The 25,383-nt window shown below is 39.4% G+C and overlaps 1 protein-coding gene across 3 annotated transcripts in view; it reads left to right on the top strand.

Moving 5' to 3' along the window:
- The window catches only part of TTC29 (tetratricopeptide repeat domain 29), a 3,626,200-nt gene that overhangs the window by 69,612 nt on the left and 3,531,205 nt on the right, over nt 1–25,383 (top strand). For all 3 annotated transcript variants that reach the window (XM_044062243.1, XM_044062242.1, XM_044062241.1), the window contains exon 2: nt 9,658–9,770. In XM_044062243.1, the coding sequence (XP_043918178.1) occupies nt 9,664–9,770 (107 nt within the window). In that variant the 5' untranslated portion in view covers nt 9,658–9,663. The remainder of the gene's footprint in view (nt 1–9,657; nt 9,771–25,383) is intronic.

Raw genomic sequence — 25,383 nt, 5'->3', positions numbered from 1 at the left:
CTTATAGGATTTAGTCTAGCTGTGTGTGTGTGTGTGTGTGTGTGTGTGTGTGTGTGTGTGTGTGTGTGTGTGTGTGTGTGTGTGTGTGTGTGTTTGTGTGTGGGCCGCAGTGGTCAGCATCATGTACTACTAGGTTTGTAGATGACTGTGTTTTCACTCTAGCACTAATTAACTGTGTGTGTTGTTTTTCTTTTCTCCAAGGTTGTATGACCATGTGCTTAGTATATACAAGTAAGGGGATGTGTGATGGGCTTTGTGTTTCGATCAAATTACATAGACCCGTGAGTGTGTGTTATATCCCACACCTATATGTATATATGTATGAATGCATATGGATTATATATATAATGTGTGTGTATGTAATATGTGTATGTATATGTGTGTGTGTGTGTGTGTGTGTGTATGTGTATATATATATATATATATATATATATATATATATATATATATATATATATATATATATAAATAGGATCCGTACGGATCACCGAACGGCAACATAACTGAAACAGATTCGGCCGAGCATACTTGCGCAAAAGTGCTTTTCACCGAAAGGCACTTTCGCGTAAGAATGCCTGTTGCGGAGATCACACTACAGTGGGGATAAGGGAAAATTCCCTTTTCCCCACTGTAGTGCAACCTTGGAGTGAGAATATTTAAGTAGGCGGGGGTGCCCTCCTGCAAAAACGTGAAAGTAATGTTTTTTTTTTTTTTTAATTTTTTTAAACGCACTTTAACGAAAGCACTTTTTCGGTGAAAGCGCTTTCGTTAAAGTGTGTTCTGTGAATGTGGATTCGGACTATTGTCGTTCAATAGTCCTACAGCCATATATATATATATATATATATATATATATATATATATATATATATATACATGACCACATGCACCATATACATACATATGGGGAGGTCTCTGTTTATTCATCGAAAGGCTGTTCATCAAACACTAAACATCAAACCTAAATTTAATTGAAAGCCAAATCATTGTAAAACTGTACATCGAACGATGATAGTTGGCCAATATCAAAGAAGCCGAACGGAGCACTTACTTACTGGTAACTTGGGTATAAGGAAACTTGCCCTTTCCCCACTGTACTGTGATCTTGGAGTTTGTATCTATAATTAGCGGAGGTGTGAGGGTCACTGATGTGCTGTTGTATGCGGAGGAACATATTTGGTTTCTATGAACAGCAGAGGGGAGAATCACCACTTTGTAGGCCTTCTATGGCATATCTCATTTTCTCTGAGGCGCCTGGGGGAAACTGCCTCCTTCAGAATGGCTATTAAGGCCTGACCTGCTCCACACAGTGTTCTGTATATCATCTGGAAGGACTTTCACTGCATTAGTTGCCAGGTGGTGTGCAGTGCACAGGGTATTATATACTGCATGTCTCTCTGCTCCATCAGGCAGATGTTCATATTTCTCATGGCTGCTGTAGCCTATGGGTTGTATCTACACAAGGATAAAGCAACTGGCCAGCTTCAAAAAGCTTTCTTCCCCTCCACAGTATTACTTCTGGCATATTTATTACACCTACAAACATTTTGGGTGGTGTGACTCCCACAACATTGTTCAGTTGGTAGATGCACACATTGCCACTCACACAATCTCTGATTTATCTGGTGTTGCGAATCTAGGTAGCAGACTACTCATAGTGGTGTCCACTGTTATGTGTTGCATGTGAAGCTGAATGCACCTTGGAACCAGTGCATGTCATCTGTGTAAGCCTGGCATAGGATTGTGCACCAACAGTCCATCCCCTAACATGGCCACAGAGGGTAATTGCCAGTATCCACATTGGTACACCACTGGCTGCCAAGTGGAACACTCTTGGATTCAGCAGGCTTTTCTGCTCCAGATCCCTGTTTGTCCCTCTGCATGCATTTCAGTCCTGGAGCCCCTCCAGCAGTTCAGCATACTCAACATCTCTGCCATGATGCAGCTATGTGAATGAATCACAAACCTGCTCATCTGGTGGTTGATGACAAGGGTGACACCCCAGTCTGGGAATGTTTTCTAGTCCTGATTATGAAAATTGCCATGTGCACACCTCTCCCTATGCTTGGTGTATGCAACTTAGGGGCAGTGTTTTCAGATGCCATCTGGGATGGCGACTACTGTGTAGCTTGTGTGCAGCTAATGTGCACAAGATGTCCAGCATTAAACACAGATGTCCGTGGTTCATCTTCCCAATACACTGTCATCTTTGCTGTGGGTGACATGAGTGTGTCCTCCACTGTTACCATTGCTGATAGTGCCACTGTGTCATCCGACTGTACCATGTGCATGGTGGTTGACCACTGAAGACCTTATGACATTGGGCACATTGAACTGTTGTGTTGGATCCTGTAGAACCTGTGATAATTTATGGATTGCAAAGCCAGCTTTATGTGACTCCTATCATCATTATATAGCCTGTGGTCAAATACATATTTTGTGATGCTGGTTGGTACTGTTGCAGCACTGATATCCTTAGATGACAGATAAGCATATGTGTTTGTATAAATCATCTGCACTTGCAAGCGACTGTCATGGAGTAATGACAGGAGTGGTGATGTGTAGGGAGCTTGTGATTTAGAGATGCACATAATGACAACTGTACCAGAGAAATAGTGCATCTGATGCATGCCCTACAGACACTTCAGCAGTATTCTTCTAGCTCAGTACCTACATCCAAGCCACTGCCAGGTAAAAAGGTCCTTTCACCCTCCCTGGTGAATGATACCAGGAATTCCTCCACCTCTGTGAGATGTTTCTCTTTTGGTGGTCTGACCCCAGTGGTCATCTAGTCTGTGGCAATTTCCAGTGCCATTGTTTTAATGTGCAGTAACATGACCATGGTCTTGTGATGCATCTGCAACTGCTGTCATTTAATAACTGCCTGCTGGATTTACATTCTGCACTAGTCCCTGCCATACCTGGTCATAGAAGGCCTTGCCTGCTTTACACGTCTGATGGCTATGCAAGATATGTGTGCATAGGGCTTATAGTACTACCACCATCTTTTTTTAGCATCATCATCAACTCCCTTTTTTTCCCATATTTCTACATGGGGTCAGAATGTTGCATCAACTATTACCATCTTTCTCTATTTTATGCCACTCTCCTACCTTCTAAGATGGTCATGCCTGACCATCCATTTCTTTGCTGGACACTCATGTTCTCTTGCCTTCTTCCTATCTTTCACAAATTTTCTTCACCATATTGTCTTCAGCTTTCCTGCACATGTGTCTGAATCATTGTAATCTTTTCTCTTTGACATTCTCTGCAACTGGCGCTACTTTGGCTTCTGCTCTGGGCTCCGAACTTCTCCATCATTTCCACAGTGTCCATACTGCCACCCATCTCAGACAAAGTTATCTCCATTACCTTTAGTTTCCTCAGTTGTTCTGCCTTCACTGTCCTGGCTTTCAATTTACTTACAGAAGTACTGGTCACAGCACTTTTTACACATCTTATTTTTTTAGTTTCTTTGGCATTTTTCAGTCGCATCTAATTTGTGGTGAGCTTTTTAGTCTATTGCCATTCCAGTGGTCCCATGACAAGACTTGTACACCCATGGGTCACACATGTGGAACAGTGTATTTACATGCCTTTACATGCCTATACATGCTATCTGCCATTTGATTCAGTACTGTCCCCATTTCTTTTTTGGTGGCCACAGCTGTATGTCCTTTAGTGTAACAGTTCTGACACTGTCATAGTGTGGCAGCAGTGGTCATGTTAACCATGCTTGCTGTGCATTGGACCTGTGCTGTTACACACAGTCTTTGCGGTGTACTGAATTAGTCAGGTCACCTGTGGCATGTTCAGTCTTTGTGCATTCATGATTTTGTGTACTCTACTCGACACAACAAAACAGTGACCCCTGCACCCCTTCAGATGAGACTTGCACAACCCCCATAGAACTGTAGTCTGCCTTGCCCAGTCAGGTTAAGTCAGTTTGGTTGGACTGCAGCCTATCCTGCCCTGTGACCGATTAGGTTGCCCCCAACATGTCGGCCTTCTATTGTGCATGTGCAGAGCTACCCACACACGTCTTTGTTCTGTTATTGTGCCTGCTACTTCTTTGTACCCTTGTGTGGTCACTGCCTGTTACTTCTTTGTACCCTTGTGTGGTCACTCCACTCCTCTGAGGTCCCATTTGCTTTCAGTTTGCCTGGATGGCAGTACGCTCTGATATCCACTACATTCTGATTCATGTCTCCAAAAATATGGTGAGTGCATTTTTTTTTGTCTCCAAAATGAGCTTCTAAGCACCTTAAGAGGGCTACTGAGGTGATTTACTAACATTGTTTCTCAAACTACATTGTAACATGATGTATTATCAGCCATACTCTGTGCTATGATAGCCCATTCTCAGACTGGGAGGTCATGTATGTTATATGTGCATGCACATGAAAAATCAGAAAGGTCCAGCACAGAAAGGGCGATTAACTCAAATTATTTTATTATGGTGGCTCAAAAGACAAACAGCATACCGGTTTCGGCAACAGCCTTCCTCAGTGCTTCATGATATATATGTGCATGCACAGCCACTGTGAAAAGTGGCAATGTTACTGTCACTTTTCTTTATGCTACAGACTACTTGCACCATGCTGCTTGTCAGTGTACATCAAGCGATACATACCAAGCTACCAATTTTCTCCTGATTTTAAACCTACTGAGTGGAAAAGTTCTCTGGGGGAGCAGAGGGTTCAGCATTGTGCGACAAGGAATGTAAGTTGTTATTTTACCTGCTGCACAGGGACCATAAGGAGCACCTGCTATAGGAGAGTATGAGGGTCCCCTTTACAAAAATGATGCCTGTTACTTGCTTGCCAGAGTGTTTTAGCGTCTCACTGTATGAAAAGCAGTGCCAGCACAAATATATTCTGGTGGTGCCACCCAGACTTCTGTGATAATGGGAAGAAGAAGCAGTTAGGGAGAGGGAGCCACCATATTATTTTATGCTTTCTGTTCTTGGTTTGGTACTGTACATTAGGCCTACCACCTGTAGATGTAATTTTCTTTTTTCTCTTTTGTTTTTTTCTTTCTTTGCCTTTGTTCTGTTTTTCTCTATTATTTCACTTCTTCCACAGGATTGGCCATAGTGTAGGTTGTGATAAGTCAGGAATCACCAAAGTCTGCAGCAGCTAATGTGGCTACTACTGATATCCCAGCAGCTTTCAGGCTTGCTTCTTTTCAAAGTGATGAAGGTCATCCTGTGACAGTTGACCTAAAGGGCTCACTGGTAGCCTGTGTGGGCACCTTTCAGAAGGAGGGTGCAAAGATTTCTCATCTGAAAGTGACGCTAAGGGGTTCCCTGGGGTCACTTGGCAGGTAATGAGATGGCTGGTGAAGACTAAGGTGAACTGATGGCTGGATTGCCCACATTAGCACCCTGCACATCTTTGTGTGGCTTATTGAATTATAAGGCTGTTTGGCCCTGTAAATTAGATCACCAGAAGTGGCATTCACCTATGATGTTAACCATGGAGGTTACTGACATTTGGATTGGTACCACTTTGGGTCTGTCTGCCAGACTTTCCTTACCCCTCCTTATCACTGTCATTGTATTCTCCATCCTTTTGTGTAACACCTTGTTCCCAGATTGTAGTCCAGTCCACCCTAGCACCAGTCCTCTGTTGGTCCTTGTCTCTCTACTGCTGTCCCCTATAAGCCAGTACTGTTCCTGTCAGTCTTCATCTATGTTGCGTTTGTTTGTCTGCCACTGCCACCTTCCCCATATCTTCCATCATACTTAACCTTTTTCCTTGCTACCTTCACACTCTACCCTTCTAATTAAAAAATTCACCTGTATCCTCACAAAACGTTTATACTTCTTTCTCTCACAGCTATCTTCCCTTCCTTTTATCCTTATGTGTATTCTTCTGCTTGTGCTATCTCCATATTTACACTCCATTTATGATTTGGCACCTTGGTGCAGTACCCAAGGGGCCTGTGTCACAGCTAGGGGTACTTTGGTGTGATGCGAATATGCATAACATTGGGCATGGTACCTGCCTTATGCTTTCCCTTGAGTCAGAAGATCAGTTTTGGCACAGCTACTACAGCAGCAAGGTTAGTACAAATATTGCAGCTGAGAAGTTTCAGTATGCAGCTCTCTCTCTGCCATGGCTATGGTATGCTAGCAGTCATGCATGCCTATTATGCATTGGGCCACTCTGTGTTTTGTTTACCATTATGTTGTGACATTACGCTTTTTTTTGTGAACAAACTCCTTTGTGCCAGTTCTGCTGTTTAAAATGCTCATGAGCCACTTATGTGGATGTTTTACCTCCTCTTATTCCTAAGAGTATGTCACTGTTGTAATTCATTGCAAGGATAATGGGATGTATTTCACAAAAAAATATTTGGGAGTTTATTGCAACAGTACTAATGAAGGCTGAAATGTTTACATGTATTCTCAGTGGGATACAGAAGAAGCGGTGGATATTTTGCCATATTATTATTTTGATGGTGTAGGTTTTCTTTGTACAGAACAGCAAGAAGAGGACATTGACTAACTATACTGGTTGGGTTGGTTACAGCTATCTGGACTGAACTTCCTGTGCTTAGCACATTATGCAATACCTCAGATTCTTATATTACTCTGTACAATTTGATCTTTTTTTGATAAGTGGTGAAATCTAAAATGGTTGTTTTTTTTATTTCACAACTTTTGTTAATGACATTGACTGTTGAAGATTATTGTACTTTGTCAAAATTGATGAATTCTGGATTTATCAAAATAAAACTGACATGAAATAGACTGGACACCTCTTAAACAACTACACCTTAATGCTGCTGTACTATACTTTAATAACACGTTCCTTCACATATTTAATACACTAGCACTCATTTGTATGAAAAGAATCAAAAAGAACTTGGCACCATGGCTCTCAACACCTAATGAAGCAAAGGGACCAAGCTTGGATAACCTAGAAACTAAACAAAATTATATCCATTTCAAAATGCTACGTAACAAAGTGACAAAACTAATCAACAGAGATAAGACATCATATTATTCCAAGCTTCAGCTCCAGCATAAAATCAACCCCAATAAGTTTTGGCACGCCATATCTTTTGTACTTATCCTTGGAACAAACAGAAAGCACAACCCATCACCTGATACCCCTCCATCACAAATAGCTGACACCTTTAACTAGCACTTCATAAAATCAATATCAGACCTACTAACGAGCACCCCTTATGCTGGACCCCCCCCCCACCCTTCCATTTTGTCGGACATCAACCCTAGACCATCAGCTACTTCTAACCCTGTCACTAATAATCCTCCTACTCAACAATGTCTTACAAACCCCATTCTCATTTCAGCCCATACCCACTGACACCATTAAGAAACTACTACAAAAACTAAAACCCTGCTCCACCTCAGCTGATAATCTTCCACCACACTACCTCAAACTGGCTGCTAACTCAGTCACCTACCCAATCAGTATCTTTATAAATAGGTCTTTCTCTGAATCATAAGTACGTACCATATGGAAACAATCTGACATCACCCCGATCCACAAAGGGGGCAACTCTTTTGAATCGTCCAATTTCTGTTCTATATCCGTCTTGTCACCCATATCCAAAATTCTCAAGAGAGGTATCTATCGGCAGGTAATACAATATGTATTGCAAAACAATCTTCTAACCAAAACCCAACATGGCTTCCAACCCAGCCACAGCACAACTTCAGCCCTATTATCCTTTACAGACACCGTGAACAAGGCCAGAGATGCAGGATGCTATACCTCAGTATTCCTTGATCTCTCCAAGGCCTTTGACACCATGTCTCACACCTTACTACTGAACACACTGTCTAACTTAGGCTTCTCACATAACACAGTAAAATGGTTTCAGAGCTACCTCAAGGATCGTAAACAAGCAGTGAAATGGTCCAATGAACTCTCACCCTTTCTCCACAACCCTACTGGAGTTCCTCAAGGCTCCACCCTTGGACCCCTCCTTTTCAAGCATTTTCACAAACAACCTTCACATTGTCTCTTACCTTTGAACCCTCATTCGGTGTGCTGATGATTCCACAATAATCTGTACTGCTCAATCACTACCAGAACTACTTTCAAAAACTCAACAGTCTTTTACTGCAGCCGAATCCTGGCTAAGAAATGCCCAACTCTTTCTTAATCCAAAGAAGACTAAACTAGTACTCTTTCACCCCCTCCCCAAAACAGCTCCCCTGTCACTGATCATTTCAACATCATTGCATCTGACAACACAGTCATAGAAAATAGTGCAGGAAACTATACTTCTCAGAGTTATCATTGACAATAAACTTTCATTTGACCCCCATATACAGCAAAATATAAAGAAAACTCATCAAAACTTGGGACTCTTTTATATAGAAACAAACATTTCTTTACTGCAGCAACCAAAACTACCCTTGCAAAAACATTTTTACTTCCATGCCTTTTTTACGGTGACATATCCTAACTAACTTACAAACTTCTACCCTAAGCAAGATGGAACACTGCTACAACAAAGTTGCAAAGTTTGCCACAAACTCTAGATATCACACACAACACTGAACCACTACTAGAACTAAAGTGGCTTGAACTCCCTAACCAACTTGCCTTTATTCAGCTATCTGCCATGCACAACCTTATTTTCAAGCCTACTGCCTGCCCTGCACTAGCTAGTCTAGTCACACCTTACACACCAAATTGATCCCTATGATCTGAAGACAAAAATCTCTTGGCTGTCTCAAAACCCACAAGAAAACCAGGTCACTCTCTGTATTCTTACTCTGTCTCTATACTGTAGAATTCACTACCTCTAGCTATCAAGTCTATGCCTGTTCTAACCCATTTCAAAGCCTCTTTAAAAAAAAAAATGATCTCAAAAATACATGGCTCTGCTCCTGCATAAAGCCTGCCTAATGTTCAGCTCTTTCCTCTTCTTCCACACTAGTCTCATCCTCCTCTTCTGTCACATTTCACTCCTTCCCAGTCTGCAAGGGCCTAAAGCTGCCCTAACTCCATCTCTGTTTACCATATCCTTAAGTTACTGCTCAAGCTGTAATGTCTCTATTCTTAACTCTCTCAATATCTTTCTGCATCACTAACTTTCTGGCTATTACTTTCCTAACTAAAACCAACATTCTATTTTTTCATGAACTATAACTGTCAATGTCAGACAGTGCACTACCTACCTACATACTACTTTTGGACATTATCTACTCGTAAGCTATGTATACGGTGAGAGTGACTTACTATGTTTTTACTCTATAGAATTGTCTAGATGTGTAATCTTGTAACATAGTTTTTCAACTTATTTTTTGTATAGTATTTCTAATGTCATTTGTATTGGATTGGATTATACTGTATTTGTTCTGTATGTAGAGCTTTTCTCCCCGGGCCTCTGCTGAAATGGGTTCTGTAGACACAGTCAGACCAAATGTCAAATAAAATAAATAAATGAAAAGCTTCATGCTGGGTGGCCATGTGCTGGGTGATTAAATTGCAGCCTTCTATGTATATGTGTAAGAAAATCGCAGATTTGTTACATTTTCTTTCCTTTTCGTGATCATACAACTGTTTTACTGAATTTGTTTTTAGGAATATGCGCTAAATTTATTTAAGCATAACATTGAAGAAGTTTTGCAGTTTAATATTTCATCTCTTCTTTTTTTTTTTTTTTTAGGACAAGATGAGCATATTGCCTGCTGTAATCAGACAAGGTACAGGAATTCATTCTGGTTTAAATCCAGAGCAAACATATTCTCCACCTCATCAGACTCCAAATGTAACATTTAAGTAAGATTATTATCTACTGATATGATTTTTTTAAGAAAGAATTTGTCATGTTGTTTAAAGAACTATTTAATGAATGTAATATTGCAAATGTGGTATAAATCTGTTTGCTGAGAACATTTTTAATACTTTAGATGATCATCGGATTACAGGAGATTACTAGGCTTTCGACCCAGAGGTCATTTTAAGCCTAGCGATTTCATCCCAGTGTAATAGCATGGAAATGCTAGTAAATACCAAAGATTGCATTTAGTGATGACTGGCCATGTCCAGGAGGGTTGTGGGTTCTATCCCTGGTAAGAATTTACGGTGGCCCATCCACTCGTCCAGGTTCCTCTTGAACAGTGTCATAGAGGTTCTCCGTTTCACATGAAATGGCACCCGGTTCCAAAGATGTGGCAGTTGCTGGGAGATAAATCTGTCCCTCCAGCATATCCTATTTAAGTAGCAGGCCATATTTAGGTCCCTGGAACGGCTAGCCCTAGTCCCATTTGATTTATGGATCTGCAGCAAGTTCATTAGGTTTGAGTCTTGGATTGCTTTGTAGGCCAGGCAAATGTCTCCCCTAAAAAATCTATAAGATACTGAATATAGTGACAGGAACATTAGCTATCTGTGTAAGGCACATGCTGGAGTTCTTGATCTTCTTTGTTAGAAACCTCTGAGATCTCTCTAATTGCTGAAGGTGCGTAGTATAGTACATGCCAAAAGGGGCATTATTCTCAATTATGGCCCAGATACGTGCCGAGTGTAGGGGGGTTATAACATCCTTTGCTCTTAAGGTGATGTCCTTAGTAATCAAATGTGCTAAGTAGAAAGCTTTCCTTACTACAGTAGAAGCACCATGGTTGATGTTAAGGTTGTAGTCAACTTGTGATCCCAGGTCCCTTACAGTTCATGGGTACTTAAGGGTATTGTTGTTGATTTGATAGTGTGAGGGGACATTGTTGTACATAAGGGAATGATGATGCATTTCTTTGCATTTGGTTTAAGACCGTGACTAATGCACCAGTTGTTGGTCTGCGTGAGACCCTCCTGGAGTATACTGACATCATTTGGGGATTCAATGATTGCACCTAGTTTGCAGTCATCTGCACACTTGTTCAGCTGGGTCTGTATTAAAACAACGAAAACTCAAAATGTTGAACGCCCAGATGAGCGAAAACACAGGTAATAGAAATCGCTATTGTGGGGGGGCTGCGCCCCCCCCTTAAAAACATATTCCAAGTCCGAGATCGCACTACAGTGAGGAAAGGGCAAATTTTCCGATCTTCACTGTACCGCTATCTCACAATATCGATTTTAATTACCTGCATTTTCACTCATCCAAACGTTCGAGATATTAATTTTTTGATTTTCTGATAGGAACCCGGTCAGCCACAACCCATTAGTTTTGACCTGAACATCTGAGAAGTATATACCAAACAGTAGGGGGCCCAGCACTTACCCCTGTGGTACCCCACTGGAACAGGTCTGCTGGTTGATGTGGAGTCACCCACTTTGATAGTGTGTGTACAGTTTGTGAGCCAGTTGGCAACCATCTTACAACAAAGGGGTTTACATTCAGTTTGCTAAGTTTATTAGTAATACTTGAATGTGAGATTTTATCAAAAGCTTTTGCCAGGTCGAGGTATGCTGTGTGCACAGATTTGCCCTTGTCAGTGGCCTTGGTCACATTTTCAAAGAAATCCACCAGATTTAACTGACAGGATCTGCCCTTCATGAAGCCAAATTAGGTAGGATCCAGAGTTTGGAGGTCACCTATGTCTTTATTTATGAGGTCCATTATGATATGTTCCATGGGCTTATAGATGAGGCTGGTCAGGCTTATGGGTCTGTAATTCCCTGGGTCAGTTGCTGGGCCACTTTTGTGGAGGGAATAACTTTTGCTGGTCTCCATTCTGCAGGAACAAAGCCTGTGGTTAGGCTAAGATTGAAAAGGGTACTTAGTGGTGATGCTAATTCATGTTTTAGCCTGTTTAGAATATAGCCTGAGATGTCATTTGGTCCCACAGAGGCTGTTTTTTGCCTTGGACAAGGCTTTGAGGACCTGCTCTTCAGATGTTTAGGGTGGGGAACGTTTGTTGCAAGTTAGTAGGGGATAAGGGTGTGAAATTTTCACTTAACCTATCGGCTAGCAGGTTTGTTATCTCTGTTGGGTTGTGTGTGTGTGTGTGTGTGTGTGTGTGTGTGTGTGTGTGTGTGTGTGTGTGTGTGTGTGTGTGTGTGTGTGATTCATATAGCAACTGTCATATTTAATGGACTGTTTTTTCTCTGATTGCAGTACTTTTTTTGTTTGCTTGCATATGTATGCAAGGAGCATATTGCCTCAGTGGGACTCCTTTTGTGGGCAGTTTGCAAAGTAATTAAAAGTCCAGATAACTCTTCTGGCAGAGATGAGCACTTTTGAAATTCAGCACTGTAGATAAGAGTATATGAGTCATGTGCTGTGTCTTTAAGAAGCATGCCAAAGATGTAACGTGCATGTATAAATGTCAAGCAAGTGCCATTCTGAGAGTGCAGCCAGAAAGTATGTATGTATGATTACAGTAGTTAGTTTTTATATAAGTTATTTAAGTTAGTATCAGTAAACTTCTATCATGACGTGTTTGTATAAAATTAAAGCTGCTTGAACAGAATCCACAAAGACTCTTCTATCCTGTCCAAAGTAGGAGAGCGACATGGTTTCGAAAGTAGGATTGCAGAGAATAAGATATGGAGTCATGAGGTGCACAGAGAAGATAGTGAAGGTAAACTAAGAGAATCAAGCATGAAAAAGAGCCAGAAAAGAATCAAAGGTAATGAGAATACGCATGAGCTACTTTTTTTATGAAAAGGGTAAAAACGGAGCATTACAAGGGCACAAACATGCTTTATTAAACAAGCGGGAGGCACCACAAAAGGTTTCTTAAGTAAGGGAATTGTCAAAAATAATGACGTTTGACAAAATTATCAGAAAAGCAAAACGAGCATGTTTAAAGGCAAAACGAGCACAAGAATAGTACAATGGGCTTGAAAAAAAGTTAAATAAACTAAACGAATATTATAAGGGCGAAAAGGGCACATTAAATGTAAATAAAGCAAGGCGACTGTATGTTTTCATCAGAGTACTGTGTTTTGGGCAACGACTTTGTGTTGTAGCAAGGCAACTAAAGTTATTCGAAGTACCTCAAAATGTGTAAAAGTGCTTACAGTGTGTGCTTATTATTTTGAAGAGTTTGTGTGCAAAGTGCAACTCTTTCATGAAGCACAGTCAAAGTATAACCATTTAGAAAAGTTTCTTGTGCTGGGTGTGTCTATTTGCAAAGTGCCTCCATTACAGTGTGTTTCTTGCACTGTAAAGCACTGCCTAACTAGGTACCACTGTTTTGAGCATATTTCAGAATGCTGTGTACAGTTTATTTGCAAAGTGCAATTACTTCGAAACGTTATTGACTCTGAATTTCTCCTGGCCAGTTCATTTGCACCGTGAAGTCATTTGAAATATTTCTTAAAATGATGATAAATTACTTTGGCAAGACAACAATTTCAAAAGTGTTATAGTGCTCTAGAGACTTATTTTGCAAAGTCCAGTTACATAGAGGCTTGCACTGTGCAGTTGTTTGATATGTTTCTTATACAGATAAGAGGTAATTTCTTGCAATACAGTAATTTTAAGAGTATCATGGTGCCCAAGAGAAACTTACTTCGCAAAGTTCAGTCGTACAAAAGTTTATTGTGGTATTGGGCAAAGTTACAAATTCTGGCATAAAATACTGGCATATGTGTATGTGTTTGTATTTATTTGCAAAACCCTTCACTGGTATGTGTTAATATGACAGATGGATTTTGAAAGCCCTTACCACTTGTGTTTGATCAGAATATTGCAGAGAATTGGGGAATAATATTTGAGCAAGAGTACAATATTTTTATACAAGCAGCTTATTCAGATAAAGATGCATGCACCAAGCGTTCATTTTGTTAAACCTAGCTGAGGCAGAGGCCATAAAAAGCGAGGGTTAATTTGTGTATGCACCAGTAGTATATGAGGGAGAAGGTGAAAATCCTCATATTGTTGCACAGGCTGAATCAAGGGAGGACCCCAAGTGTTTGAAGCGCATGTTCAGAGATATGTGTAACCCTCAGACAAATATTACATTAGAGAGCCGTTTGTTTTACACGAGAGATCAGAAACCAGGGAAAACTTTTGCAACTTATAGAACTGACCTGAGAAACAATGCTAAATGTGTCAGTTTGGTGACTTAAAAGATGAGTTAATAAAGGATAGGCTCATGTGTGGTATTAATAGCACTGTTGTGAGAAAGATCTTCGTGACAGTGATTTAACTCATTCACTCTGGAGCAGCTCAGAAAAAGCTGCCTGCTTAATTCCATCATAGAACAGCAGTGCAGCCTGAGCTCATTTTCAGAAAATCCATTTGTAATACCATACAGAAAACAAATTGTTCATAACTTTTTAACTGTAAGAGCTAGACTAAAAATGTAAATGCGAAAGTTGTTCAGCAGACACTGACATTTCCAGCAGTGTAAATGTTGATAGTGCGTATATAAGTCATTATTAAATATTTGGCAAGGAATGTTGATATTTTGCATATTTTTTACCTTTTTGGAAAAGCAAAGCACACTATCTTGGTCAATGTAGCATTTAGACCCATACAATTTGTATTTCATTTATTAGTATGAAGTCAGCTTTAAAATGATACCTTAACCATTACTTTGTGATGCTCCTTTACAAATATATTCACAGAAATATGATTAATATAATATTTCCCGTAATAGATAAACAAAGCATAATATCTCATCACCTGTAACAGATGGAGCCTACATATCAGTATAGAAGCTGTGCGTCTCAATGTCGGCTTCAATATGATGCATCATTTGTGTCATCACCATGCTCCCTTGCAAAGATATGGGCATAATAATGAGAAGTGTTGGAAATGTATAATTTTCATAATCCTACAAGACTAAACAAACTGATATCTGTACATGTGTACAGTGCACAGACACATTTCTTTTACCATGTTGTAAGGAGTAACAATGTCTTCAAAATGGAGTATTACTTGGCACACTGACATGCTCCCTTGCAAAGTTATTTACCAAAATATGAAAAGAATCATAATTTCCATAACCTAAGTCCAAAACAAACTTTGATATCTGTACATGTGTACAACATACAGACACAGTTCTTTTACCATGTTGGAACTATTAATACGGTCTTCAAAATTAGGTATTACTTGGCACATTGAGATGCTCCCTTGCAAAGTTATTTTCCAAAATATGAAAAAAAAATCACAATTTCCATGACGTAAGCCCTAAACTGATATATGCACATGAGTGTACAGCGCAAGACCACATTTCTTTTACCAAGGTGTAAGGACTAATACTGTCTTGAAAATTAGGTATTACTTAGCACTTTGACATCTTTCCTTAGCTTAGTCATTGACTAAAATATCGAAAAATATAATTTCCATAACCTAACTCATAAAAAACTGATATCTTTACATGTGTACAGCAAGGCCATCTGATCTGTCCGATACCTGTGCTGGGTACCCACTCCGCCAGCTGATACCACTACAGTCTCACAACCTCCATCAGTGTCAGCAGTCTGCCTTATGTATGCCTTTTCTCTTCACATGTGTTCATTCAGCAATGGACCTAAGGGATCAACTTCTGTATTACTAAGCACTTCCTGTCATCTAAACTCTACACATGCCTGATAAAAGCAGAAGGAAAAAAAGTATTGCATGATGGTTACTGACATACAAGTACAACAATAGAGTTTTACTTGCCATACTGGTCCTACTTGGTCATGGGTGTTTTCCATTCTTCTCACAAGCTGCATGTCACTAATTTATCGTGCATAGCTCTCCTCACGCCGTTGTGGAGGTCAGTCAAGAGCAATGAGTTTAGTCAAGAACAATGCAGTGTCCTCCTTAGTTAGGTGAATGCTGTCCCTTCTGAAAAGGTGAACATCTTCTGCGGTGATGCTGTCATGGCAGACTGTAGATCCACCGACCCTGAGCATCAAGCCATGCATTAACCCATTCTATAAACGTCTGGCCTTGTGCACTGCCTGTTGACTGTTTGCCATTTTCCATATGTGGTGAGGAATGATGTCAGACCACACAAAATGACAACGTGGCCACCACAACTGCAGGTGTTCAAAAATTGCTCTGATTTGAAACTGTAGCCTTCCAAGTGGGTGACTGATGACATCATTCCCTCCAATGTGCAGCACAAGAATATCAGGCTCACGGTAGATAGAACACTTCTCTTCCAACAACTGCAGTACTCCGCTCCAATGCATACCTCTTCTTGCAATCCAGTATACCTTCACACTAGATGTGGGGAAGCTCAAGTTGTAGTGGTTTTCACTTATGGAGGCATTGCTGGCAGCCCTGTGAATGCAAGAATGGCCACATACCCACACTCTCACTTGTAACATATATATTCATATCCTTCATACATTCTATGACAAATCCTGTTATTCTAGTAACTTTCTAAGTTAAAAATAACAAAATTAAAATCTATCCCTGTCATAACTCTCAAGTGTCCTGATTTTCACCGGATGTCCAAATTTTGCCTCATAGATTTGTTACAGTTCTTGAAATTATACAAATGACAAAAGAAACTGGTGTGGGGGTGGGGTGGATTGCAGTGGAGGAAAACCCAAATCTGGCTTGTGCATTCATCAATGTGATAACGACTTCTACTTATGTGAATAACAGTGACAGATGCTGAGAGTTTTGCCTGAAAAGTGATCATGACTCAGTGCTATATTGTAACTGCACTGTGATAATGACGTGAAAAGTTCTGCATGCCCAGACACAGGTGATAATTGCTGCACATAACCTTTTGAGTAGGCATTCATTATATTACCTTGTGCAGCTGTTATGTAACACAGACTCATTATCACCAGTAAGGAGACACTTGGATATTACTGAGCCCTTCCTCCCACCTAAATTCCACAAATAACTGACAAAAGCCAAAAAAAAAGCACAAAACATATGATAGCTCCATGCTTGTAATAGTCGGCTAGTAAGTTCAGAAACATCTGTAAGAAATTAATTCTAGGGAATTTAGCTAGAATTAGTGACATAGCATATGTTCCATTATGTAGTTATGTCAAATACCAGAAAGGAATAACACAATATTTTGCAGCTCAAAATCGTACAGAAATGGCTTGCAGAACCAAGTTGTTGTATCTTTCGGCTTTTCCCAGTTCGGAGTTGCCACAGCGGATTTCCGGTCCGCTAATGATTGGCAGTAGAGTTTTACATGCTGGCTTGCCGGGCCTAACGCACAACCTTCAACGATGGAACACCCATTCACGCATGTCACCACACAGAAGACGCTCTAACTGAGAATCAAATAGCAGAACCAAGTAATGGTAGAAAATAAAGGAAGTAATACTCAGATCATGTTACCTTTGTATGCTGTACCTTACACCAGCTAATACACAGACAGGGGGTTAAGGTGGAGGTGTCTGAATTTACATTAAAAAATATATCTCATGCCTGGTCAAACAGGACAATGAACTTGAGCTTCTCCATCTTCAAATGACCATCAGCCAAATACCATACCACTTCCTTGCAAGCTGTAAGTCCCCCTGTATGAATCAGGAAACCCATGGAAACACTGTAGGTATATAAAAAAGTAGTTTTAAACAAGAAAAAATAAATTTCAGCTGAATTTTGTCAATGCTACACAAGAGATTTAACAGCAATGTATCCAGTTTTGTTCCTCACATGAAGATGTATAGGAATTACATGGATGGGCAATAAAAACTGATGGCAAAATAGATTTCTTGGAAAATTGTAATAGATGGAACTATTTTTTAAATAAGACTGCAAAATGGGAGGCAGGAAAAAAAATCTAATGATTTGTCCGTCTGAAACAGTGATTTTTTCAAATGGACCAAACACAGCTACTTACTTAATTATTTCTGTTTATTGGGAAGGGCTGAACTTAATGTGCACTGTGATCTAACTTTTGACCAACATGTCCACTGTTGTAAGAATGTGCAATCCTTCTACATTACACAGCTTATAAACAAAGGGATTGTGACTACATCTAGACATGTCATTGTTCCCCTTTACTCAGCTCTCATCAGGCCAATTATTGAGTGGAATGCCCTCTTTGGTATGTATATGTCCTGACGCATACAAAAACTGAAAAGCCCACAGAGGTACCGTACTAAAAGGATAGAAGGCCTAAACAATATGTCATACATGGAGTGCCTCAAAGCCCGGTCACTATACTCCATATCCTACACACTGCTAACAGGTGACCTGTGTGTAGTATACAAGGCATCCTTAAACCCAATATTGATGAACCTACTTACATCAGCAAGTGAAATGGCAATAGAAATACTTGGTCCAGGGTTCTCAACCTCATCTGCAACAATAGAACAGTTTGAAGGGACAGGTATAACTCGCAGAAGATACCACTTCTCTGTAAAGGACTCACTAGCCACGTAAAACAAAGCTCATCCCTCACCTTATTCAAGAACTTGGATCAATGCAGCTAGCCTAGTACTTGCCTATGAACCTGAATAATACAATGCACAAGTAAGTAGCTTAGCAGCAGAGCAATGCACTAGCTATAAAAATGATACAACTCAGTGGCAAAAACCTCAAGTAAAGGCATTACAATAGTTAAGGCAGAAAGAGGTTAAACTCATTCATAGAAGTGCACAAAGACTTGCCAATAAAGGAGAGACTGTCACCTGTTCATCATAAGTTAGTCCTTCCAGTCACATTACATGTTTTCTAAGTTAAATCCAAGTTAAATCAAGTACACATTTGAAAGCAATCATCAAAATGAAGCATTCACCCAAATTACCCCTACAATAAAATGTTGAAGTATACACAAGCACCAGAATGAAATAGTTCCCAAAACGACCATTCAGTAACCGTTCCTGGTATGTACATGCACCAAAATGAAGCACTCACTCAGGTGAGCCCAACAATAAAATGTTGAAGTATTCACAAGCACCATAATTAATTAAATAGTCTTATGAACATGCCTTATGTGATCCTATTTACCTGGGCTGTGCCTGCAAATGGTCCATTGAGTTCAGTGCACTAGCCCAGTAAACAAAGTAAATTAATATATACAATTGCAAAATGGATTGTCCAGTTATGCAAAAGCTTTTCCCTGACACGCACCAATTATGTAAAAACTTTTCGCTGACACTCTAATCAATTATTTTCCCCAGTAACCCCTTCAGTAGTTTGTGTTGTGCACGCACAAGCACCAAAATGACACGATAAATTATTTTGCCCAGTGGTCACTTCAGCAGTCTGACCATGTATTCCGAAGCACTTTCCTCATTGGTATGTCCGGGTATACACATGCACCAAAATGAAACATTCACCTAAATGACCCTTTCAGTATAATGTTGAGGTATGCATAATCACCAAAATGAAACATTTACCCAAATGACCCTTTAGTAACATTTCCTAGTATGCATAATTACCAAAATGAAACATTCACCCAAGCGACCACTTCAGTAAAATGTTTATGTATGCAAAAGCACCTGAATGAAATATTTCCCCAAATTACCCTTCAGTAACACTTCCCAGTATGTGCATTACCATTCCATAATGTAGGACGAATGGGTACAATGTGGAACACGTGTTAACAGCTTACACATAACTTCAAGTAGGAGGCAAACATGACAGTTAAAATGGGTTACTTTATACTTGCAAAAGTTTTTTTTAATGAAATAATGTGATTGATTCTCCATTATTTGTCATAGTTTAAAAAAACTCTTCACACTGAACATGTTGCAGACCCTTTTAAAGGGGAATGTTTCACTTAACACTTGGTTCTGTACTTGTGAAGTTAAAACCAATATACTGTACTCAAGGACAGTGATTTTCAACTTCTAGTCACTCTCACCGCTACACATGCTTACAAGATTATTGGGAAAAAATAAAACCTACCCTTGTCATCCATTTATACTTCCGCATCCATTTGTGAAATGTCTCACTAGTATACAGGTACATTTTACCTAACTTAACGTTATTTTCCTATCTTTTATTTGCCACCTTTTCATAACTCATCCTACGTAAGCTTTACCTGTCCATAGTTTTTCTACCTCTCAGTACTGTCTCACATTGACCTGAAGGAGTTCCGGGCCTTCGCAACATGGCACAAGTACAGACCATGCCCAACAGATTTGACAGGTCACCTCTGAAATGAAAAATGTACTAACTGATTCTCAAAGAGTACCTAATACTTGTAACAGACTACCAAATTATACTAAAGAACCACTATGGGATGAATGTTTTGGGATACTGGCAGGCTACAAGGGCATTACTACCATTTTATAGCTATATACATATATTGCAAGAAATATCTGATAAAACGATACCCCATTACAAGAGAAAACCCACTGTTTTAATATAATTACTTATAAGAATTTAAATTTTGCTGCACCTTGGGAAATTGATACAAGGACTCTGCAGCTACTTGTGCAAACTTTTGCTTCTTCAGTCATTTGGAGGCTTATGACTGATCGTTATGAAATCATACCCCCCCCCCCAAAAAAAAAAAATAATGAACTTGCGTCACAAGTATCCTGGGCATTAAATCCAATAATACTAAGGTTCACAGGAGCAGGGGTACGAATATTGGAAGGCAGCATTCTAATCACCAAATCTTCAAGCAACAGTCCCAAGGTGTAATGGTTTGAAACCGTTCCAAAATGAGAACACATTCTCTCTATTAACTTCAGTTACTAAACCTGAGCAAGACAATGGAATCCCAGTCAATGCTTTGATATGATAAACTATTTAACAATGCAAAGGCAGCAAGATTTATTTTCCAAATAGTCAATCTGCCTTAAAGGCACATCACATTGGATACTAAATGCATGCACATAGTACACAGAGTATGTATTTCCTAGGGATTACTTAGCATAGTCTTAGTAAGACATAACTTCACTCAAAAGTATGCTCAGAACTTTATAATTAAATATACCCAATGCTAAATCACGGGAAACTCTTGCAATGATTCAGCTCAGCAGTTTTACAAAATAAATGGCGATGCAATGCTACAGTAAAACATCAGTTTAAAGCATTTTAATATTTTTATCATCTAAAATCTAAACAAGGCCCAGTTCAAGTAATCATCCATTATTAGAAGTATCCCAGAATAACCATTTTGGCAAGTTAACTCCTTAGAGGCACAAAGTATATTTTAAGATGCCCAACTGTACCGAGACGTACTGCAAAGGAAAATTGTTACACTTTAAATTGCCTGAAGCTGCAAGGACAAAGAAAGAGAAAAGACAAAACTGTTGCATCTCCACTTCACACAAATGGTGACACCAAAATCAGAGTTCGGTAGTTAGTGTTCAGTGGGAATGTGCAGTAGGTAGTAAAAATGATGACTTGGTGCCCTCTAAAACTAAGATTGAGGAGAGAAAAAAAAATTAATGTGCAAAGTTGAAAAGTAAATAAACTAGACCTGCCCTTGCTCTTTTATTTTCCAATTCTTCCAATCCAGTGTTACAACATTCAATCACTTACAGGCGCACAGCCACAACTGCATGAATGAATACCGGAACTGCTATCCTTATTGAATACCGAATATATTCGGCAGTATATTGCCGAAATTACGGCTCTGAAACACGTACAGAATACCAATTTGTGGAAAGGCTAAAGCTTTCTTAACTTTTAATAACTAGCTATGTAACAACTTTTCACTTTCACCAGGAAGAAATAAGTTAAACAAATAAGTTGCAGACAAGCTCTGCAAAACTAGAATCATTCCTTTGTTAATGTAAAGAAGTATGGTCACCTTGTAATAACGCTTAATTAAAAAAAACCGCAATGATAAAAGCTGGTAAACGGAGCACTTGTTTGCTCTCTCATTCATTCAGTCTGCATGCAAGGTGGTCTAGGTCTAAGAATAAACAAATGAACAAACTGAACTGTTTACTTTTTGTTATTTCTGATTTCTAATCGAGAAGGATTATATAACAACCAGACCACCCAGCAGCTAATGTAGTTGCCCCTTCATGCAAAACACACTTGGTCTTTCTTTGTCTCTCTCTCTCTCTCTCTCACTCTCTCACACACACACACACACACACACACACACACACACACACACACACAATCATTTATTCATAATAAATGAATGATTGTATTTCATAATTTATTTTTCCAGAGCAGCAGAGCAGTATTTACATGTGCAGTGCTGTAACATCATGCCGATCCTTGCGTAAAGCTGTTAGAAAAGCAGAAAAAAACATTGCACCAGTTCATTCATTTTTTCATTGTATGTTTTATGAATGACCGAATTTATTTGTTGATTAAAATTAAAATGATTTTGACATGCAGCAGTTCAAAGGCAAGCAGAGTTAAGCGTGCTGGTAAATAAATAAAGCCAGTAAATTAAAGTGCAACACTCCAGAACAGCTGTAATGTGACAGATCACTTTACCGTAAGCTTCTTTATTCATTTGTCCACAACTCTTTAGCAAAATTGGGTACTTATTTTAATATTGCTCAATTAACTTTTTAAGTGAATCAAAGGAACAGTTTTGCAATGGACCTGTATTTTTAAAACAAACGAATGAAACTAATACCGTTCATCATTGACTGACTGCACCATTCATTATCGGAAAATTAAAAACTTTGCGAAGTACATGACAAAAACATGAGGCTAAACCAGGTTTGTTCTGCAAAAATAGGGATAGTTGGATTGCTTACTGTTAGGCATGTAAAAGAAACACTGTTTTGAAAGATGGTAATGCTCGGCAAAGTGAAATGTGAAGTATCTTCTGGTTCAATTACATTTCTCATGGGTGGGAAGCAGAGTTTCTAGTAAAAGTTTAATGTAACCTTAATGTAAAAACACGCTGAATCGTAACTGCATAAGATAAATTACAAGTTCAGTTAAGATTTCAGCGTGTTTTACATTAAGCTCAGCTACAGATCTGCAATACAGTTTGTCACGCTTGAGGGAGGCATTGGGGGGGGGGGGTAATAGCTTGCAATTAGTATCTTCGCATGGCGTGCCCGGTGTTAAGCACAGAGGTGCCATGAGAAGGTACTCTGGGTTAATGAGTTAATGATGAGTAAAGCTATAGAGATTTGTTAGATCCATGAAGTGACAGAAAAACACACAAGTATGCTTGCGAGTGACAAGAGTATGGTTTCAGCAGGCTCCAGAGGAAATGTAGATAGTATGCAACATGTGGCAAACGGAAGTAGGTCTAAGCACATGACAGCCACAACCCCTGCTGGCTCATCAAGGAGACCACATAGTTTTCAGCAAGTTCTAAGACAAGTTCAGTTAAGGGAGCATGTTCAGTACAGTACAAGCATAAATCAGCAAAACCAAAGTCCAGCTTTATTGTTAAATGTCGCATTTGTGGTGCAAATCATGAGTCTAAAAGAGAGAAATGCTTAGCATTTGGTCAGCAATGTCGCAAGTAAAAAAAAAAAAAAAAAAATTGAACCATTTTCAAAAGTTTTGCAAATTGAGTAAACCTCACACAGTTGTAAAGAAAGGTCACACAAAAAAGGTCGATCAAGTAGAGATGCAGCAGTCAACTTTCTATGTAGATGGTGTATCGGTAATTGGTGAAAGAGTTGATGCAGTGAATTTATTGGCAAAAAGTGAAGTGTTATGTACTGTCCGGATCAATGGTAAATCCACAGAGCTTAAAGTAGACACTGGCTCAAAGTATAATGTTCTATCAGCAGACACATTTGCTAAAGTGAGAACTAATGATCAGCTCAATGTGGCCAGTAGTATGAAACTTGTTGCTTATGGAAGTGAAGAAATTCAAACCAAAGGCTCAGTGATGCTTTCATATTATTTGGCCAAGAACTGTTAAAACTTGTTATTCTATGTAGTCCAAAGGCCAGTACAATCTTTAATGGGTCTCAAAGACAGCTTGAGAATGAATCTGCTTTCTTTTACCGAAGAAGTTCATCACATTTGTGCATCTCCGAGTTCCAGTTTTTCTGAAGCCATTTTCTCAGAGTATGCTGATATTTTCAGTAACAAGTTGGGCAAACTTCCAGTTGTGTATTGCATGAAGTTAGACCCATAGGTCACTCCAGTGGTCAGACCGTCAAGAAAAGTTCCGATAGCTATGCAGAATAAAGTTAAGGCTCAACTGGATAAAATGGTGCAGCAAGGTGTAATTTGTTCAGTCACAGAACCAACTAAATGGGTGTCCTTTATGGTAGCAGCTCACAAAAAAGGCTCAGATGAAATCAGAATATTATTGACCCAAGAGATATGAACAAGGCATTGAAGAGACCACATCATCCAATGTGCACAGTCGAAGAGGTTGCAGCTCTAATAACAAATGCCACTGTTTTTTGTCCTGGATGCAAAAAATAATTTTGACAAGTGATGCTTGATCGCAAATCCTCTTTACTAACCACTTTTGGTATCCTGTTTGGTAGATACAGATTCCTAAGGATGCCAGTTGGAATAAATTCTGGAAGTGAAGTCTTCCAGCGTGCAATGGAGCAAATATTTTGGGGTTATCCTTGTCCCATAGTAGATTTATTGGTTGTGGGAAATGGTGATGTAAAGCATGACAAAAACCTGAAGAGAGTTCTAGACAGAGCATGTGAAGTGAATTTAAAGCTCAATCCTCTGAAATACAAATTCAGGCTAGCAGAAGTTACATATGTACGTCACTTGTTTACCAGTAATGGTTTGAGACCAGATCTGACTGAACAAGCAGCTATCCTTGGAGATGTTATCACCAGACAACATTCAAGCTCTACAATGTTTCCTAGGCATGGTCAATTATTTAGGCAAGTTTATACCAGACTTCAGTGAGTTTGACAGCACCTTTAAGAGAGCTAACGCTCAAATATGTTGCACAGTCATGGCTGGATTACCACCAGAAGTCATTTGAAAACCTCAAGCAGAAAATTGCCATCCCACCTACATTAAGATACTATGATGTGAACAAACCAGTCACTCTCTTCTGTGATGCTTCAAAATTTGGTCTAGGCAGACCAGTAGCCTATGCATCTAGAACACGTATGCAAACTGAGATGCAGTATGTTCAAATTCAGTAAACTTTTGGCAATAGTTTCTGCATGTTCCAAGTTTCATGATTATATTTATGGTCGAGCTATTCAGACTGAAACTGACCACTTACCTCTAGTTACTATTCTAAAAAAGCCTATGCATTCCGCCCCAGCAAGATTACAAAGAGTGATGCTCAAATTACAAAAGTATAATTTCAAAATGGTCTATACAAAAGGCAAACTACTCTGTCTGTCTGGCTGATACCTTATCCAGATTGCCCAGAAATACAACAGAACAGCTTGATGCAGAGCTTTTGACTTTGACGTGATGGCAGTGCATAATTTGTCTACCACTAGGCTTGATGAGTGAAGAGATCACACAAAGACTGATCCTATTTTGCAAAAGCTCAATCACTACATTACTGTTGGATGGCCGTCAGAGCAATTCAGTGTACCACCTGAAGTGCAAACCTATTTTCCCTACAGAGATGAAATACTGTTGATGGAAGATGGCATTATTTTCAAAGGTCCTAAAATTGTTGCTCCTGCTTCCTTACAACAAGAATATATCCAGATTTTGCATTGTGGTCACCCA

This window comes from Protopterus annectens, chromosome 2.part1 (assembly GCF_019279795.1).
Source record: "Protopterus annectens isolate FY-2018-M chromosome 2.part1, PAN1.0, whole genome shotgun sequence".
NCBI lineage: Eukaryota > Metazoa > Chordata > Ceratodontiformes > Protopteridae > Protopterus > Protopterus annectens.
Note: the sequence above shows the minus strand (reverse complement) of the source record. Positions and strands in the feature narration are given on the sequence as shown.